Raw genomic sequence first — 20,757 nt, 5'->3', positions numbered from 1 at the left:
CCTTAAAGCCAAGTGTTGAATGACTTGGGCAAGTGGCTATGCAAATCTACCATGTGTCTTCATGCATGGAAGATTAGGTACACTTGTTAATATTGAAGACAAGTGGACTATATATTTGGACAAGTGTTAAAAGACTCTCCACACTTGTCATACATGCAACCTCCCTAATTGCCTATAAATAAGATGATCATTAGCCATCATATTCACTCAATTCTTAACCAAGAATTCATCTAGCTAACGATTACTTTCTTCCTAGCCTTCTTTGTGAATTATCCAACACATAAAATATCTTCATCTTCTCTTCTTTCTGGGCAACTGTTTTGTGCAAATTCTAAACTTCCAGCCACGAGTGCACGTGTTTGGAGGTGCTGTGGAACCTTGGGGAGCGACCGGTCTTAACGATTTGCACCTAGTCGGGCCGAAATCGCTTTCAAGGCAGTGGCTTTCCACGACACAGTATTTCTGATAAGTTGTTCTTCTTTCCTTCTTGTTCTTAGTCAATATTATCTACTAATTTTCCTTACAATTTGAAAGAGATTTCGCATATAATATTGACTAATGGCCACCACTTTGAACAAAATACTTCCTGATCTCTCAAAGCTTGAGCCTTTAGATGGAAACAATTATAAGCGTTGGTCCCAGAAACTTTTAATTTTCTTTGAACAATTAGAAGTTGATTATGTTTTGTTTAACGATCTTCCTGCTAATATTGTTGCTGATAGTTCTAATACTGCTAATATTATTGTTGTTGATGATGTTGCTAAGAAGAAATTTGAAAAGGATAATAAAACAGTGAGAGGGCATTTGCTTAGCCATATGACTAACCCTCTCTTTGATTTGTTTATAATTTTAAATCTGCTAAAGTCATATGGGACAGTTTGGAGAAGAATTATGGTGCTGATGACGCGGGAAAAAAGAAGTATGTCGTTGGAAAGTGGATCAAGTTTCAGATGGTTGATGATAAGCCAATTATGGAACGGGTTCACGAGTATGAGAACTTGACTGCTGATGTTTTGAACGAGGGCATGGAGATGTGTGAGGTTCTTCAGGCTAATGTTCTGCTTAAAAAGTTTCCACCTTCCTGGAGTGATTACAGGAATCAACTGAAGCACAAGAAGAAAAACTTAACTCTTCAAGAACTGATCAGTCACATGAGGGTTGAGGAAGAAAACCGTCTCAAAGATGAGGAGTCTGAACGGCTTAAGGATAAGATGAAATCTCTCTCTCTTAATTCTTCTAAAGCTAACCTTGTGGAATCTTCTAGTACTTTTGTGAAAGACAGGTTTAAAGGAAAACAGAAGAAAGGCCAGAAGAAAGGACATGTGAAGAAGCAGAATTACTTCAATAAGCCGGAGGGCCATATTCAAAAGTCGAAAGGACCTTGCTATGTCTGCGGCAAAATTGGTCGCAAGCTTTTCAGTGCAACCAGAGACAAGGACAACGCTCAAAGAATGGAGGAAAAGCTCCAGTCCAAGCCAACCTTACTGAGGGTGGTGATGTCATTGCTGCTGTGGTTGTTGAGGCAAACATGATGGCTAACAAGACTGACTGGATACTGGACACAGACGCTTCAAGGCATCTTTGTGCCAACAAAGAGCTGTTTCACGACTTTGAGGAATCTGCTGATAGCAAGTGTGTCTACATGGGTAACTCCACTACAGCTGGAGTTATGGGTAAAGGAAAAACTCTTCTTAAATTAACTTCTAGAAAAACTTTAGCTTTGAACAATGTTCTGTATGTACCCTCCCTTCGTAGAAACTTAGTTTCTGGTGCGCTTCTCAACAAGGTAGGTCTTAAACTTGTTTTTAAATATGATAAAATTGTTATTTCTCGTGGGGGAGACTTTGTTGGGAAGGGTTACCTTAGTGGGGGTTTATTTATACTGAACATCGCTCAAGAGATTACTAATAATGCTAGTACTTTCAATTCTGCTTATATTGCTGAGTCTATTGATTTGTGGCATGGTAGACTAGGTCATGTTAATATTGTTTCTATTAAAAGACTTAGAAAAATGGAATTAATTCCTGTAGTTAATGTTGATTATTTTTCTAAGTGTCCTGTTTGTGTAGAAGCAAAACATACCAAAAAGCCTTTTAAGAATGTAACTAGTAGAAAAACAGAATTGCTTGAACTAGTACATTCAGACTTAGCAGATTTCAAGAACACTGTTAGTAAAGGTGGAAAAAAATACTACATCACCTTTGTAGATGACTTTTCTAGATACACTAAGGTCTATCTTCTTAAGTCAAATGATGAGGCTGAAAGCATATTTTTAAAATACAAGGCAGAAGTAGAGAATCAATTAGACAGAAAAATCAAGAGACTTAGGTCTGACAGGGGTGGTGAATATAGTACTAATACTCTAGAAGCCTTTTGTGAGAAAAATGGCATTATACACGAGGTTAGTGCTCCTTATACTCCCCAACAAAATGGTGTAGCCGAACGGAAAAATAGAACCCTTAAGGAAATGATGAATTCTATGCTTTTGAGTTCGGGTTTATCTGATAATATGTGGGGGGAAGCTGTTTTATCTGCATGCTATGTTCTTAATAAAGTCCCTCATAAGAAGTTAGATAAAACTCCATATGAGTTATGGAAAGGGTTTGCCCCTAACTTAAAATTTTTAAAAGTGTGGAGGTGTTTGACTAAGGTTGGTCTACCTGATTTTAAACAAGTAACTGTTGGACCCAAAACTTTTGATGCTATTTTCATTGGTTATGCTCAAAATAGTGCTGCATATAGATTTATGTCTTTGAATGATAGTTTTTTTGTGAATCTAGAGATGCAAAATTTTCTGAGCATGTTTTTCCATTGAAAAATAATGTTCCTAGTGATGTGCCGAATAATGCTTCTACATCTATGTCTATTAACTCTCATATTGTACCTTCTTCTAGTGTTGCTGCTAATAAGCATGAAAATAAACTTAGAAGAAGTAAGAGGCGTAGAATTGAAGCTAGCTTTGGTCCTGACTTTATTACCACTTTCTTGACTAAAAATATTGATCTTGATATTTTGAGTGATGAATTAGTGTCAATCTATTTAATAGAAGAAGACGCTAAGACATAGAATGAAGAAATGAGGTCAATAGATGCTAATTTTTGGAAAGAGGCCACTAAAAGTGAATTAGACTCTATAGTTTCTGATCACACTCGGGACTTGTCTGATTTGCCTAAAGGTTGTAAACCCATAAGTAGCAAGTGGATATTTAAGAAGAAATTGAGACCTGATGGTACAATTGAGAAATATAAGGCTAGACTTGTTATTAGGGGTTTTAACCAAAAGAAAGACTTTGATTACTTGACACTTATTCTCCTGTGACTAAGATAGCGACTATTAGAACTCTTGTTGCTTTAGCCGCTATTCATAATTTAGTGATACATCAAATGGATGTTAAAACGGCTTTCCTAAATGGTGATTTAGAGGAAGATATCTATATGTCTCAACCTGAGGGATTTATGATCCAAGGACAGGAGAATAAAGTATGCAAATTGAGAAAGTCTTTGTGTGGTCCAAAGCAGGCACCTAAGCAATGGTATGAAAAGTTTAATAGCACATTAGTGGATAGTGGTTTTGTTGTTAATGCATCTGATACTTGTGTTTATTCCAAGATGATAGGATCAGATTGTGTTATTATATGTTTGTATGTGGATGACATATTAATCTTTGGCCCTAATGTGAATGTCATTAATGAGACTAAGAATTTTTTGTCTTCTAAATTTGAAATGAAAGATCTTGGAGAAGCAGATGTGATTTTAGGGGTTAAAATCAAAAGAACTTCTAATGGTTTTTCATTATCTCAGTCTTATTATATTGAGAAAATGTTGAAATTGTTTTGATGTAGCACCTGTGAGAACTCCTTATGATCCTAGCATACACTTGAAAAAGAATAAGGAATGTAGTATTTCTCAAACTGAGTATGCTAAGATAATTGGTAGTGTAATATTTCTCATGAATTATACACGACCTGATATTGCTTATGCTGTTAGTAGATTGAGTAGATAGACTCACAACCCTAGTAGTGAACACTGGAATGCTCTTCATCGTTTGCTAAGATATTTGAGAGGTACTATGGATTGGTGTTTGCATTTTAATAAATTTCCTGTTGTTTTAGAAGGATTTTGTGATGCAAACTGGGTTACTGACAATGATGAAGTTAGCTCCATTAGTTGTTATGTGTTCACTTTGGGTGCAGGTGTTATTTCATGAAAGTCTTCAAAACAGACTTGTATAGCACGATCTACTATGGAGTCTGAATTCATTGCTCTTGAGTTGGAAAGGCAAGAAGCCGAGTGGTTGAGAAACTTATTGGCAGACGTGCCTTTATGGGGAAGACAAGCTTCACCAGTTTCTCTACATTGTGACTCACAGGCAGCAATTGGAATTGCCAAAAATAGTGTGTACAATGGAAAAAGAAGACATATCCGCATTAGGCATGGTGCAGTAAAACAGTTATTGAAACATGGTGTTATTTCCTTGGAATATGTAAGATCTGAAAGAAATTTGGCGGATCCTTTAACCAAGGGTTTGGCAAGGAGAGTTATCCTTGAAACGTCGAGGGGGATGGGGCTAAAGCCCATGGATTGAGGAAGTATGGTGGATACCCGTTTGTGGTCAAACGAAGCCATATGAGACCTCAATATGCACAACATTTCCTATCCCTATGGCGTGTGGTAGTGCTTTATAAGGTTGAGCTTATTTTGCTCTTAATGATTCCATAGCCTTAAGGTAGTCTATGTATAGATAGAATTGATGGAATCACCTACGTGAGTGTAAAGGTGCGGTCGCCTTTTATGAAAGACTTGGGATGTCTTTCTAGAGCACTCATGAGACCCAAGGTATGTGCATGACCATAAAAGCACTTTGTTAGTATCGCAGAGTTTGCATAAAATTAAGGATATAGTATGTGTTGTGGGGGTCTCAATTAATGTACATTCAGTTCAAGAGTACTTCACTTTGTGGATGTTAATTGTTGCCTCATTTCACTACGTGTCAATTCAAATCGAAAGATATTGACACTTAAGTACATGTTTCTTCTTTTGCCCAGAATTGTTCTATTTTTGTCTTTGCATTAGTGGGGGATTGTTGGAATTATTCATAATGCAAACTCAAAATTTCTTTTTGAAATTCCATTTACAACCAATAGCCATGAGTTTTTTTATTTATTTCCAAGTGGCCTCTTGCATGAAGCCTTAAAGCCAAGTGTTGAATGGCTTTGACATATTTCCAAGTGGCTTCTTGCATGAAGCCTTAAAGTCAAGTGTTGAATGACTTGGGCAAGTGGCTATGCAAATCAACCATGTGTCTTCATGCATGAAAGATTAGGTACACTTGTTAATATTGAAGACAAGTGGACTATATATTTGGACAAATGTTAAAAGACTCTCCACACTTATCATACATGCAACCTCCCTAATTGCCTATAAATAAGATGATCATTAGCCATCATATTCACTCAATTCTTAACCAAGAATTCATCTAGCTAACGATTACTTTCTTCCTAGTCTTCTTTGTGAATTATCCAACACATAAAATACCTTCATCTTCTCTTCTTTCTGGGCAACTGTTTTGTGCAAATTCTAAACTTCTAGCCACGAGTGCACATGTTTGGAGGTGCTGTCGAACCTTGGGGAGCGACCAGTCTTAACGATTTGCACCTAGTCGGGCCGAAAACGCTTTTAAGGCAGTGGCTTGCCACGACACAGTATTTTTGATAAGTTGTTCTTCTTTCCTTCTTGTTCTTATTTAATATTATCTACTCATTTTCCTTAAATTATTTAATTTGAAGAGGTTGTGTTCCTAAAATGACCCTGTTGGAGGAGTTGAAGAAAAGAAATCTCAGAGTAAAATTTTGCATAAAATAATTTTGGTTGGGATGATTAGGAAAAATAATTCTTGCATAACTAATGCGAAATTTGGTTGACCACACAAGAAAATATAATCTCGGCACAATTATTATTACAACACTTTGTCGATGATATTATTTTATGCAAGATAAAATAAGAACAACAACAACAATAATAACAACAACAACATACCCGATAAAATTTTATTAGTGGGGTCTGGAGAGGGTTGAGTGTATGCAGACTTTACCCCTACCCCGGAAGGGTAGAGAGGTTGTTTCTGGGAGACCCTCGGCTCAACAGAAAAGACAATAATATCAGAAAAGAAACGAAAGAAAATATCTGTTACAACAAAAGAAGCCAGAGAAGTAATAATATCATCCTAAGAGACAACAAATAAATGAAAGAGATTGCAATAACACAATACTATGCAAAACAACAAAATAGTGTGAACACAACATAAACCGTTAACAGACCTAGACAAAACTCTATCAGACTACCCGGTACAAAGAGGGAGAAACTCTCTACTACCCCCTAGCTTACAACCTAATGCTGACCTCCGCACGTTCCTATTAAGAGCCATGTCCTCGAAAATCTGAAGTCGCGTCATGTCCTGCCTGATCACCTAGCCCCAATACTTCTTAGGTCGCGCTTCACCTCTTTTCGTGTCTGCCAAAGCCATCCGCTCGCACCTCCTAACTGGGGCATCTATGGTTCTCCTCCGCACGTGCCCGAACCATCTAAGCCTCGCTTCCCGCATCTTGTCGTCCACGGGAGCAACGTCCACCCTCTCCCGAACATCTTCATTCCTTATCTCATCTAGTTTAGTAAGCCCGCACATTCATCTCAACATCCTCATTTCGGCTACTTTCATCTTCTGGATATGTGAATTCTTAACTGGCCAACACACAGCCCCATATAACATAGCCGGCCTAATCACCGCTCTGTAGAACTTACCTTTGAGTTTTGGTGGCACCTTATTGTCACACAGGACTCCAGACGCTAACCGCCATTTCATCCACCCCACCCCAATACGGCGCGTGACATCCCCGTCGATCTCCCCATCTTCCTGGATAATTGACCCTAGGTACTTGAAACTTTCTCTCTTGGGAATAACTTGTGAGTCGAGCCTCACTACCACGTCCGTTTCCCCGTCACGCCGTTGAACTTACACTCCAGATATTCCGTCTTAGTTCTACTCAACTTGAAACCTTTAGATTCCATGGCCTGCCTCTAAACCTCCAGTCTCTCATTAACACCGCTTCGCGTCTCATCAATCAGAACTATATCATCAGCGCACAAGATACACCATGGCACCTCCCCTTGAATATGGTGTCAGGGAAATAAGAACGGGCTAAGTGCAGATCCTTGGTGTAACCCCATAACTACCGAAAAAAGCTCGGAGTCACCTCTCATAGTCCTGACTATAAAAATAAAAGAATTTAATAATAAAAAAATATATTTAAAATGAGTAATTCTAATGTTATTAACTACTCACCATAATATCCGCGTAACTTTTAGTATGTAAAACAAAACAATAAAGTACTCAACACAATCCATGACTCCATGAGTCATAATTTGGTTACCATCGAGTAAAGAACAACTTAACCATTTACCTAATTTGAACTCTAAGGGGCAAAATAGTAACCCAGTTCAAACATTTGGGAGCAGATCCGTAATTCATCTCCATCCTATGAAATAAAAAACACATAATTATCTGCACATGTAACACGCATCATTCAAATACCTGCAGAGTGAGTCAAGTACAAAAAATCATTAAAGTGGCAGTCAACTTTGGTGATCCACAAATGCTATATTATAGAATTCCTCAGATCCCAAATTTGTCATCATAATTCCAATTTTCAGTTCAAAAGAAGCTTAGCTTAGCTCCATTTCCCAATAATGGCACAGTTTAGCAATGGCTCAACCGTCGATCCAAGAACCGGCTATTCTCCGGCGGACTCAACATTCTACAGCAAACGAGACCCAATTCCCTTGCCAGCAAACGAAGCTCTCGACGTGACAACTTTCATATCATCACGAGCACACCGCGGCAAGATCGCTTTCATCGATGCCACAACAGGGAAGCAACTCACTTTCTCCGACGTCTGGAACGCCGTCGAATCTTTAGCCACGTGTCTCTCTATCGACATGGGAATTCATAAGGGCAACGTAGTTCTTCTCCTCTCACCAAACTCCATCTATTTCCCCATTGTTTGCCTCGCCGTCATGTCTCTCGGCGCTATTATCACCACAACAAACCCCCTCAACACCCCACGTGAAATTAACAAACAGATCAAAGATTCAAACCCTGTAATCGCCTTCACAATCCCTGAACTCCTCCCTAAGCTCGTCGATTCTAATCTCCCGATTATTCTTATCAACAATCAAACAATTAATCTTACTCAAAAGGGTAATTTCAATTTCAAGATTTTGGGTAATTTAGAAAAAATGATTCAGAAAAAACATGTTCAAAGCAGATTGAAAGAGCGAGTGACACAAGATGATACAGCTACTCTGCTTTATTCTTCAGGAACTACTGGTGCAAGTAAAGGAGTTGTTTCATCTCATAGAAATTTAATTGCTATGGTTCAAACAATTGTGGGTCGGTTCAAATTAGACGAAGGAGAACAAACTTTTATTTGTACAGTACCCATGTTTCATATTTACGGTTTAGCAGCTTTTGCAGCTGGGTTATTAGCTAGTGGATCGACAGTCGTGGTACTATCGAAATTCGAAATGGACGAAATGTTATTATCAATTCACAAATACAAAGCAACTTATTTACCTCTCGTGCCACCAATTCTTGTTGCGCTAGTGAATAATGCTGAGGTGATTAAAAAGAAATATGATTTGAGCAGTTTAAAGAAAGTTCTTTCTGGGGGTGCACCTTTGAGTAAGGAAGTAATTGAAGGGTTTTTGGAGAAATATCCAAGTGTGACAATTTTGCAAGGTTATGGCTTGACTGAATCAACGGGAATTGGGGCGTCGACGGATTCGTTAGAGGAGAGCCGGAGATATGGGACGGCGGGGATGTTGTCGCCGAGCATGTCGGCAAAAATTGTGGATCCCGAAAGTGGGAAGGCTTTTCCGGTGAATAAGACCGGTGAACTTTGGCTAAGGGGACCTACCATTATGAAAGGTATGATTTTATTTTTATTTTTATTTTTATTTTTTTAAACATGTTTTTGATTTAATTTTTTGCAATAATTGAATATGATACTATGGAAAAGTTGTGTTGCCCACATCTGTATGAATCATCTTTCCTAGTAGTAATTTGATGTTACAGTAGTGTGACAAGTTGGAATCAGCAGCTAAAACATTATTTAAGAAATAATGACAAGTTGGAATCTAGCAGCTAAGGCATTATTTAAGAAAGAATGGAAAGAGATGGTCACAATTTAATGTCAAGTTGTAACTAAAAGCTCATGAATAATTGCAGATCCAGAAAAAAGATGGAATATGATATTCTTTTGTGACAGCGGAGAGATACATATTCTCTCCGTTCCAATTGATGTGAACCTATTTAACTGGACACAGAGTTTAAGAAAAAATAAGACTTTTGGAATTTGTGGTCCTAAACAAGTCAATAAGAGGTTCAGAGTATTTGTGTGGTTATAAAAGCTTCTCATTAATGGTAGAATTGGAAATTTAAACTAAATTATTTCTAAATTTAAAAAGGGGTCATTTATTTTGAAACGAACCAAAAAGAAAATAGGTTCAAATAAACTAGAACAGAGGGAGTATATTTTAAAAGAATTTCAATTTACATATAATTTAAGTTAATAATAACACACCTGCGGTCACCGCTAAAAGAGGTCCTCCCTGGCTGGTGAATAAGACCAGTGACTTCTGTTCCAGTCCATACATTAAGGGGTCGTTTGGTTGCCGGTTAGAGTTATGCAGGTATTAGTTATGCAGGTATTAGTTATGCGTGAATAAGTAATGCAGGGATTAGTTATGCATGTATTAGTTATGCAGGGATAAATTATGCAAGGTTGAGTTATGTTGGGATTAGTTATGCATGGATTAGTTATGCGGGGATTAGTTATGTGATAGTTATATAAGGATTAGTATTATAAGTGTAATGCGAGTGTTATTTATTATTAGCTTACTTTATTTTATTAAAATTGTTAGTATAGTTTAAATATATTTTTTTAACAAAAAAATACAAGAATAAAGAGTATTCTTGTCATTTTGTGTTTTAATACTAGTATTACTAATCAATGTACAAGCTATTCCACTTTCTACCCTGCATATATAATACATAGATTCCCTCATAACTTATACATGTATTAGTTATGCGGAAACGTAAAACATGAACCAAAAAGTATTAGCAATGCTACATTTTATGTGTAAAAGAGGAAATAACAACCAAACATCGTATAACTTATGCTAGCTTTTATGTGGAGATTATTTTTTCCCTTCTTTTAACCAAACAATGTATAAAGTTATCCTAATTTTAATACATGGATAACTCCTCTCTAATCGGCTACCAAACAACCCCTAAAAAAATGTAATTATGATTTTTTTTTGATAATCGTAATAGTCGAACCAGCATGTATACATCAACTAATTTCACGATGCACATATCATCTCCCACCGGTTGTTCACTAAAGTTTGGATAGATGAAAAAAAATCACTTAATATTTTTACCTTCGTTGAGATTTAAGTGTGACATCTCATGGTTCTCAATCCTTCGTGAATATATATAAACTTAGCATTTTTCTTTTGTCTGCTCCACTGTTTACCATAATTCTTGATGGTCCAATAAAGTAGATGGGGACCGAAGAAATAGTCAGCATTTTCTCTTTTGTTTTTTTTGGACATCAACTGAAGCGTCACTTTATGCAATCCTGTCCAGAATTAGTGCAGAACATAGGGTCAAATTAAAAGTAAAGTCAGTACAATATCACCCTAAAGGATTTAATTAATGACTTTCACATGTTTTTAATATTTGGAAATTAGTTTGATATTTTGCCTATGTGTTAGAGATTTTAGAAATCACAACTGAAAAAATTAATTGCACGATTTGCATCTCAGCATACAATATATTAATATGTTATATTGACTTCAGTCTGATTATTTTATAACTGACAGCTCCATACAGGTTTTTAAATTATACTCGCATCCTACATGTTTCCTATCTCTATTTTAGCTGCTATATTGTAATTAATTTCCGTGATACTGATTAAAAGGATTATCAATAATTATGTGTAAACTATTTATTCCATCATGCATCAACTATGAACTAAGTTGAACCTTATTTTAAGGACATTAGGGGTGACAAACGGGCGGGTTGTGTCGTATATGGGCCGGTCAAAACTGATAATGCAAAATGGATAAAATATCCGACCCGACCTACATTTAATACGGATAGGAAATGGTTTAACTGGTGGATAATGGATATCCATATTATCTCTATACGATCACTTTTGGGAGAATTTCTAGTCTCCCAAACTTGAGGAACTCCCAATCTAAGTCTATGCAAATGTAAAAGTTAAACTCATTGGTTATCCATTTTTAAGTGGATAATATGGATCTTATCCACATTTGACCTATTATTAAAAAGTCCATTATCCAACCCATATTGTAGTGGATAATATGGATGAATAATTATTATTTTTATCCATTTTGCCACCGGTCAGGGGCGGATCTACCCATTAAATTTGGGTGCTCGAGCACCCATTAACCTCAACGCAGAGTATGTATAGTTGTATCGAAAATTTGAGGAAATGATTATAAAAGACTGCAAAAGCACCCATGAAACAGAAAGTCTGACGGGTGCTTTGGTTGTGGAAGAGCGCCAGAGGTTTAGGAAATTTGATGAAGGTCGAGGGTTCAATTCTCTCTCTCAACAAGCCTTTTAGAAACAAGCCAATTATTTTTGTTTTTTTCCCTTATGTTATCATAGAGCGGTAGTTAGACCGGCCATATTGTATGGGGCTGAGTGTTGGCTAGTTAAGAACTCAAATATCCAGATAATGGAAGTAACAGAGATGAAGATGCTGAGGTGGATGTGCGAGCATACCAAGATGGATAAGATTAGGAATGAAAATATCCTGGTGAAGGTGGGCGTTGCCCCCATGAATGACAAGCTGCGGGAAGCTAGACTCAGATGGTTCAGGCACGTTCAGAGGAGAAGCCCAAATGCTCCGGTGAGGAGGTGTGAGCGGTTGGCTTTGGTGGGTGCGATGAGAGATAGATGGCGGCCAAAGAAGTATTGGGGAGAGGTGATCAGGCAGGACACGGCGTGACTCCAAATTACCGAGGACACGACCCTAGACAGAAGTTGTGGAGGTCGAGCATTAAGGTTCTAGGTTAGGAGGTAGTTGGGCATATTTCTACGGTGCACCAGAGTGAGGCTAGTCTTTTAGGATTTAGTCTTAGACTGCTAGTGTTAGGGTTGAGTTCTCACTACTCTTTCGTTCCTCTTAGTGACGGGCTTTATCTACTGGTTATTGTTTTGCTTTTCAGCTATTTCCTGGTTCTTGTGGTGCTGTTATTTTCTTCTATGGTTTTTATTGATGATACTAATATATTGCCTCTTTTCGTCTTCTTGAGCCGAGAGTCCTTCGGAAACAGCCTCTCTACTCCTCGGGGTAGGGCTGCGTACACACTACCCTTCCCAAACTCCACTAGTGGGATCTCACTGGGTCGTCGTTGTTGTTGTTGTTGTTGTTTCCCTTATGTTATCAAGCTACTTTCTCCTTTTCTTTCTTTCCAGTTTTCACCAACCACTTCATTCTTTTTGCTGGCTTTGTTTTATCTTTTCTTATTTTACAAAATCTAATTCACTATAAAGAAAGAAAAAAGACTCCAAAGTTCGACTCTCCTGAAGATGAGCAATTCCTCCCGAAGGGACAAACCCATAAATCTTTTTTCTCGTCGGTTGCGTTATCCATCATAGTTTTACGACGTCCTTAATATAAATACTATGAGTTCTCTTGTTAACTTTTTTTCATCATCATGTTCAAATAGTTATATTTTTATACGATGTGATAGGTAATAACTTTATGCCAAAAAAAGTTCAGCACCCCCGAACTTCAATTCCTGGATTCGCCACTGCCACCAATAGTTAAGGGCATGCGTGTTTAGCTATCTTAGATGTTATCAATTTGTATAAAGAGGAACTAGTGAACATATAATAAGATGAGAGACGATAAAGGAACTTGTAAGTCTTTAAATTTGAAAATTGGTCTTTCTGTTATATATGAGATGAATGCATGTGATTGAGAAAAATGCATTTGTCTGTCCATTTAACGTACTTTGTATTCATGTACTCAATTAAGAAGTACGTTAACCTATAACCTTTGAATGTATTTGTACCTTTATAAATAGGGAACTTTAATTTTGACCCTATGAAAAACACACCAAGAAGAGAAATAACAAAATGATTCTCCCTTCTATATATTTTGTCTCCATTACTATATTGTTCTATTTTGCTCTCATTTTTTAATACTTTCTAATTATAAAAAACCAATCAAAATTCATCAAGGTTATTGATCTTGTGAACTTGTCAGTAGTCTGAATCTCCTAAGAGCCATGAATTCATCCTTGTTGCTGTTGAATCACCCACAAGCTCGTGAGAGTGATATACATTGACATTCTTATTGGAAGCAAACCTATTGTTATAGCCTGTATTCCTGATTGTGTTGAAGTTTCTCTTGGAATATCCGTTAACTTATTCAGTTCTCGCTACAACACAGGTTATTTCAGTAATGAAGAAGCTACTGCCTCAACTTTAGACTCAGAGGGATGGTTAAGAACTGGAGATCTCTGTTATATAGATGAGGACGGTTTCATTTTTGTGGTTGATAGATTAAAGGAGCTGATCAAATATAAGGGTTATCAGGTAAACGAAAGACTCAGTTTATCGTTCTTCCAATATATAGCTGGATTTTCTATATGGCCAAATGGCCTAAACACGTATTATGCATATTTGATTCTAACATTTCCTTAATGGTAACAACGCTCTGAAAACTTGTCATATGAACTTGTAGGTTCCTCCAGCAGAGTTAGAGGCTTTGTTGCTCACTCATCCAGAAATTTCTGATGCTGCTGTTATACCGTGAGTATTACTTCCAATTATTAGTCAGAGTGTATGAAGTTATGGATCTCTGATGCTCATTTCATAAATCTTGTGGTGTTTAAGGTTTCCGGATAAGGATGTCGGACAGTTTCCTATGGCATATGTAGTAAGAAAATCTGGAAGTACTCTGTCAGAGAGTGCAGTCATGGATTTTATTGCCAAACAGGTAATTTAAAATGTCATTTACTAGAGGAATTTATATGAACGTACTAAGACTTGAAACTGCATTGCAATTTCTGGTATTCAGATCTGTAGTGATGGCTAAATTTAAAGATAATTTTGTTTGTGTAGGTGGCTCCATACAAGAGAATCCGGAGAGTTGCATTTGTGGCTTCCATACCCAAGAATCCTTCTGGCAAAATACTCAGGAAGGATCTGATAAAGCTAGCAACATCTAAACTTTGAAAAAAGAGACTTAAGAGTTTCCCTGTAACTATAACTTTCAGCAGCCATAGTTTGTGATCATGGCTACTAGAGTAAACTCATTATTCCTTGGTGTATCAAACTTATGAATGTCGGGTTTGAGTTTCAAGCAACTATTGTTACTCTGTTAATAATGGAATAAAGTGTGCTGAAATTCATTGTTGATATTTATAAATGATTGAAGAGTTTTGTCCTCTCATTGAATCTTGGACTTCTATTAACTTGGTAGGACTATCTTATGTGTAAAGTTGTACGAAGGGAATAATTCTCCGCATTTGTGGGAAAAATAAACGCATTCCAGCTCTGTAAAAGTAAACAAATGAAGCAGTACTATACTACTAAATTGCAGGTGGAAAACATTTCTCATCAATGCACAAAAACATGGTGTCTTATCTTCATCTCCATTTTTCCTATTCAACTAAATCATTGCATTGCAGCTTCAGCAGTATGAGAAAGTAAAAAATACATGTGCTCCTCTTTTTCGCTTTTTAATCATAGGTTTAGGGTCACTTATTATTCAGGAGTTAGAGCACTTTCTACCAGCATCTAATGCTGATAACTGTTATGGCAAAATAGAGTGAATATAAGTAACAAAAAGCAAGGAAAAGGAAATTTCATAACACGAGAAGGATGAAACCAACAAGAGCCAGCTTCACCAGCCAGAACGCCTGCAGTATGGGAGCGGACAAAGTAGCTCTATAGTGAAACTATCCCACAACATGTAACTTCCCTCTGCTTCTCTGTGTTAAAGAGAAAAAAAAAAGACAAAGAAAACCAAAGGAACACCGAAATAGCAGTAAGATATTTCTCTTAATTTACACAAAAAAGAGTTTGTTTACTCGTTGTAAAAGAATTCGCTCATCCTACTTCTCTACATGGATAATGGAAGAAGCATCCTTCGCTTCTTTTTCCTGGCCGATCTTACTTTCTTTGCTATTTTCATGCACAAAAGTAATAGCAAGGTCACACATACTAAAATAAAAGCAAGCCTTAGATGCCTGAAGTACAGTGAAACGGCAGAAAAAACCAGGAATGCTAAAATAACCAGTTCCCATAACACAAAGATGACGACATCCACCCTGCATCAACAAAGAGAAAAAATTATATAAGAGGAAAAGCGCAGAAGAAACAAATTCTAAGTTACTGCCAGAAGTGGTAACGATGCGTAGACAATGATAATCCTCCATACAGGAAACTGCAAAAGGTTTTGTTTGAGAGACCTATACAGCTCTAGGAGACCAAGCAGTAAGGATCCATTCACCAAAGTCTTCATCCAGTCCATTGTTAAAGGTAGGGTCGTAACATTTTCACTCGATCCAGCATTTGCTGCCTCTACATGTACTGATATATTCAATGTCCTTGAATAAATCTCTCGAAATAAATGACTAATAACTCATCCCGGCTTCTTCTGAGATTTTGATGCGTGAATTTCTTTTATTATCAAAAACAAGTCATCCGTGCTTTTCAAAACTATTGAAAAAGGGAAGAATTGGCACATCAATGTCTATGCCGCATAGCTCATTCAAATCCTAAAATACGTTAAATATGCCAATTTTTTTCTTTCTGAAGATCAGTTAATAGGTAGATAATTTTTTGGTAAAATTAAAAAGAGGCAACTTATCAACAATATAAAAATAGAAAGAGGTAGAGAAGTCTCAAAATGTTATGAGCCATTTTAATAATCCGCGACAAAATGGCATTTCAAAAGTACTTAGATATGATTGCATAGTACTTAATGACTGGAAAGCCTCAAAAGAGTGGGATGCCACCTACCATGTAGTACCTAATATTGGTCAGTAGGTATTCAATCACGCAAAGTGGAGAAACTCCCTTATACCTTGGTCAACTTCTGAATGCATCCAGCGGAAAGGATTTGAGAAAAGATTTACAAGGTGGAAGAAGCAATGTTTAAAAACAGGGGCAAGCTTAACAGGATAATACATAAATTACCTTTTCTTTTTCATGTAGACAAATAGATCATACTAGAAAGCACAATAAAATGTACATTGTATAACCAGTATTCCAGCTTAAATTCCATACAGATTTAATGGCTATTGAATGCAATTAGTTGTCTTATTCCATATTGCGGCTTTAATAGCGAAAATCTAAAAGAACTTCTTATGAGGATGAAAAGGGGAAAAAAGAAAAACCACCTCGTCAAGTGAACACATTTACCACAGCAACCAAGTATAAGGAACTTGTTGCAACAGATGTAAAGCATTTGATACGGTTATATTTCAGCACAGGTGATCTAACTTATCCTAAGTTTGCAGAAATACATTTCTTTGGTGGAAGACAATACTAACAATATAGCCTCACTGATATATAACTGGAAGACGCCATTGAGATATCCTCCTAGGTTGAACATCACAGAGGAAAATATAATTAGAAAGAGAGAAGTAAAATAAGTTGAATAGTTGGTCACTCCTTAACGTACGGATAAGCAGGAGTTTTTAAACAAAATTGGCTGCTGAGCTGAGATGATGTTTACATTAGTGGGGGGTTAAAATGAGGTTTTCTCAAGATTTTAGATATAGGAGACAAGTGAAGGAATGGAACCTTGTTAATGCCAAGGAGCTGTTGCAGGACTTGATAAACTACAACCAAAAAACTGATAAATGTACACTGAGGAATGAGCGTCAACTAACCGACACATTCTGTCTCAAAAGCTTCTGCAATGTTATTGTTGAAACAAGGATACAACTTAAGCTACTACATGGAGAAAGAGAAACCAGAAGAAGAAGATCGATCCAAAAGATTCAAAGAAGGGGAGGAAATGGGGAAGTGTCACTAGCAGTTTAGTGAACTTCTTAGGGGTCGTTTGGTTGGGAAACAAGTTATGCCATAATTATCACGGGATTAGTTATCCCGGGATTGTTATCTCACCCTTCTATATGGAAAAAAATAACACTACAATCCCGGGATAACTAATCCTGGGATTAGTTATACTGTTGTTTTATCCCTATCAAACGTGAGATAAACTCATCCCAAATTTTGATCCCGGGATTAATTGTCCCTTATCCCTCGTACGAAACGAGTCCTTAGTGTATAAATTACCCACTGTAATCAGCTTACCACTGGCGAATACACATCAACTCATCTTCTTTATTATTCTTCTTTTGTGAGCCATTCTTAGCGAATTCCGTGGTTCCCTGAATTGGCATTTGAAGATTCGGGTTCTTCTAGAATTCCTAGTTTTTCATCTAACGCATACATCACACAAAATGGCTCGGGTTCTTCTTGAACTCATAGTTTTTCGTGTAAAGACATACACTATACAAACATAGTGTTATCCATTTTTACTGATTCGTCAAACTGGATTGTAAATCTACTGCAACTCACAATCAATCAAGTCATATGAGAAAACTTCTATGGCAAACCATTACTTGTACTATATCTAATAGCTTCATAATATTCCTCTCATTCAAAAGATCCAATCCTTTTCTTTTTCTTTTTCTTTTTCGATGACGGTGGTGTCCAGGACTCTGCCCACTAAGGCTTGGGCAGATAGGAAGATATAACCTAGTCTTATTTGCCTCCGCTGCGAGTCAAAAGACCCAATTTTTAACCATCCAAAGAACTTTGGCGAGCCAAAATAATCAACTAATCATGCCAAAACTTAAAACTTCCATATAATAATCCCCAATCAAACATAAAAATGACCTCCAAATAATGGATTTAACCAAATCAAATCCAATTCTCAGATGTATATATCCATAAAACACCACATAGACTATGCAGATGCGAAAAAAGAAAAAAATTATAGGATAAGGAAAATGAAGCTAAAAGAAATATAGGATAAGGAAAACGTAGCCCTAATTGGAAATGGAATGATACCTTGTGGATGTTAAGTTAGAGGTAGAGGAGAAGAAAGAGACGGAAGCCCAATCGTGTTTTGATCTAATCTGATACTCTCTCAGCTGCTCTGCTAGTTTTGATCTCGTTATCATCCTTCCCTTTCGTCTCCTTCGCTGCTTCCTCTCTCTCTCTCTCAATCGATCAAATGTTGATTCTGTGTGTGCCTCTGTGCGTGTGTATGTGGGTGTGTTTCTGCAGCTCTCCTACGCTTGCATCGGTGGAGCGGAGATTCCAAAGAGATGAATGTGCCGGCGGCGACACGACGGCCGGCGATCGGAAGGAATTCGAATTATTATTACGGGAAGAGAGGATGGGAACACTACTGGCAATGTTCGTTTGGGTTATTACAAATTTCTCTGTTTTTGATTTTCACACTACTAATATTTTGAGTTTTATATTCCTAATATTCCAAGTAGAGACTTTTTATTGTTTTTCTTCCTTTTTATTGGCCTATAGTATTTAGTTGTTTTATATGTTCCTATTTTCAAAATGAAGCGGAACATGAATTTTGTTTTCTTTTTATATCGGAATTAAGAATTTCAAATAAGTAGCATTGATTTGGAGGTCCACTACCAACAAATTTTGGGACATCTATTAAGATTTTGAGGGATCATTTGGTTCACGTTATATGGGTATCATGCGGATATTGTTTACGCGATGATTACTAATAAGTGAATTATTATGAGCTGATTAATGATATACGACTGGTAGATTAATAATAAAGAGATTATTGTGTAAAAAGAACTTGTTTATATAAGGCAAAAGACTGTCCAAAGAAGAACGGTTGAATGCTTCAATTGCATAGATGTGTTTGAGCAAAAAAGTATAAAACCTTCTTGTCGAACTAATTACTAGCATTAAAGAAGGTAAATCTTAGTCAAACATAATTAATCTCAGATTTAGATATGCAGGGTAAAAAAAAAATGAAGAGGAAGAATAATCACGGATAATATTTCTTCATACAATAGTTATACATCAATCATATGTGATAAGCTTACATCTATGACCGATTTGCATCATGAACATGGGAGAAACAGAAAGGAAGCGAAGGGGTTGTTCTTCCTCAAGAGATTCTCTTGATTATGGCTTCTCACGCAGACCCCCCCCCCCCTCCCTCTTTTGGGTTTAGCTACCCCTATTTATATTAACAGCTTCCACATTTGTCCAATGGTCTTTGACCAGCGTGCTTTCTCGTTACCACGCCCTCTTTCATTTGCTTGACCGCTACATTGGTTCCGCGACGTAAGCTTTCTTACGATCTGGCCTCGACGATGGCCGAGGTGCCCTTTGTCATCTTGCCTTGTGGGCATGACTACGACTTGGTTGACACCATATCGTTCCTTTTAGAGATGATTAACCCATGGTCAGATTTTGACCCATACAGTTAGTCCCTCCGTCCGATGAGGTTGCTTCTTGGCGGGCTCAACGGACGAACTTTGTTGATTTGTAAGTTAGGAGAAATCTAATCGTTGTGCGTCGAACGAGAACCTTAGGTTGGGAAGGCGGTATGGCATTTTGATGGTACCATCGAACCGTTACGTCAGTTCGGAACTGAACCATTGTGTCTATTTGTAGTGTCATGAATGCCCTTTATGCATTGTTGAGGCGCATATTTCCTAGGCACCGTATCGTCTCCCGTGCCCTTTCAGTTTTTGATTGGCGGCTCTTGGGTTTCTCGCTCGGGACATTCATGTTCCTATAAATAGAGGTAAAACACCATTCTACCGCTACATTTTCCGACTCATCCGAGGAGTTTTACAAACCTTTACCTTCTTCAACATTCCAAACTTCTGAGTACATTCTCTTGTCAGTTAGAACTTGACGCCACCGTCTTCCCTCTTACTTCCTCTTACTCATTTATTCTGATCAATCGAGACAAATGGCTGGTACTTCTTTCCGTGCTGACAGACTTGCCAAAGTTTCGGTGCCGGAAAATGATGCTCCTGCCCTCGGAGGAGTGGAGGTGGCGCAAGATGAGGGGGTTCCAACAGCGGCCGAAACATTGCCCCATCCGGGAACAGCCCTGCCGGAGAAGAACCGGATCCTGTTTCCTCTATTATGGATGAAGCGGCGATTGCGGAGCTCCAAATGGGGGATTCCAAACCATGTTGAGATGTTGCCGGCGGCAGGAGATGATATTGTACATTTGGACCGCCCAGGATACTGCGCGTTCTACGCATACCCTTTTGTTGTCGGATATACGCTTCCTCTCCCTTCCTTGGTGGTAGACTTCTGCCGTTTCAACGAAGTGTGCCTGGCTCAGCTTTCGCCGTATGTATACAAGCTGTTCCTCATGCTGCTCAAGTTCGCGGAGCTTGCCGGTCGAGAGGTCACTTTCGGACATATGCTTAATATTTTTTCCCCTCAACTTATCCGAGGCACGATGATCCACATGCGCCACCAAGGAACAAAGAGTCTGGTGGTGAAGATGGACGACAAAGCTAATCGTCGTTTTTGGGAAAGCTACTTTTATGTCCGGACTGAGCACCTTGTGGCGGACTCGGCAGGGTTCCCTAAGAGGTGGAATTTTGCATGTAAGTTTTC

At 37.7% G+C, this 20,757-nt stretch overlaps 2 protein-coding genes across 2 annotated transcripts; one reads left to right on the top strand and one right to left on the bottom strand.

The window, feature by feature from the left end:
• Positions 7,560 to 14,526, top strand: LOC109235456 (4-coumarate--CoA ligase-like 5). Its single transcript, XM_019401574.1, has 5 exons — positions 7,560 to 8,982; positions 13,550 to 13,695; positions 13,844 to 13,911; positions 13,996 to 14,098; positions 14,224 to 14,526. The coding sequence occupies exons 1-5, from the start codon at positions 7,743 to 7,745 to the stop codon at positions 14,335 to 14,337; spliced, it is 1,671 nt and encodes a 556-aa protein (XP_019257119.1). The 5' UTR covers positions 7,560 to 7,742; the 3' UTR covers positions 14,338 to 14,526.
• Positions 14,946 to 18,646, bottom strand: LOC109235457. The gene is made up of 2 exons (XM_019401575.1): positions 18,193 to 18,646; positions 14,946 to 15,434 (listed from the first exon to the last, which is right to left on the bottom strand). Exons 1-2 carry the CDS (start codon positions 18,303 to 18,305, stop codon positions 15,227 to 15,229), a joined length of 321 nt encoding a protein of 106 aa, XP_019257120.1. The 5' UTR covers positions 18,306 to 18,646; the 3' UTR covers positions 14,946 to 15,226.

This window comes from Nicotiana attenuata, chromosome 12 (genome assembly GCF_001879085.1).
Source record: "Nicotiana attenuata strain UT chromosome 12, NIATTr2, whole genome shotgun sequence".
Lineage (NCBI taxonomy): Eukaryota > Viridiplantae > Streptophyta > Magnoliopsida > Solanales > Solanaceae > Nicotiana > Nicotiana attenuata.
This window is presented reverse-complemented; position numbering and strand designations above follow the sequence as displayed.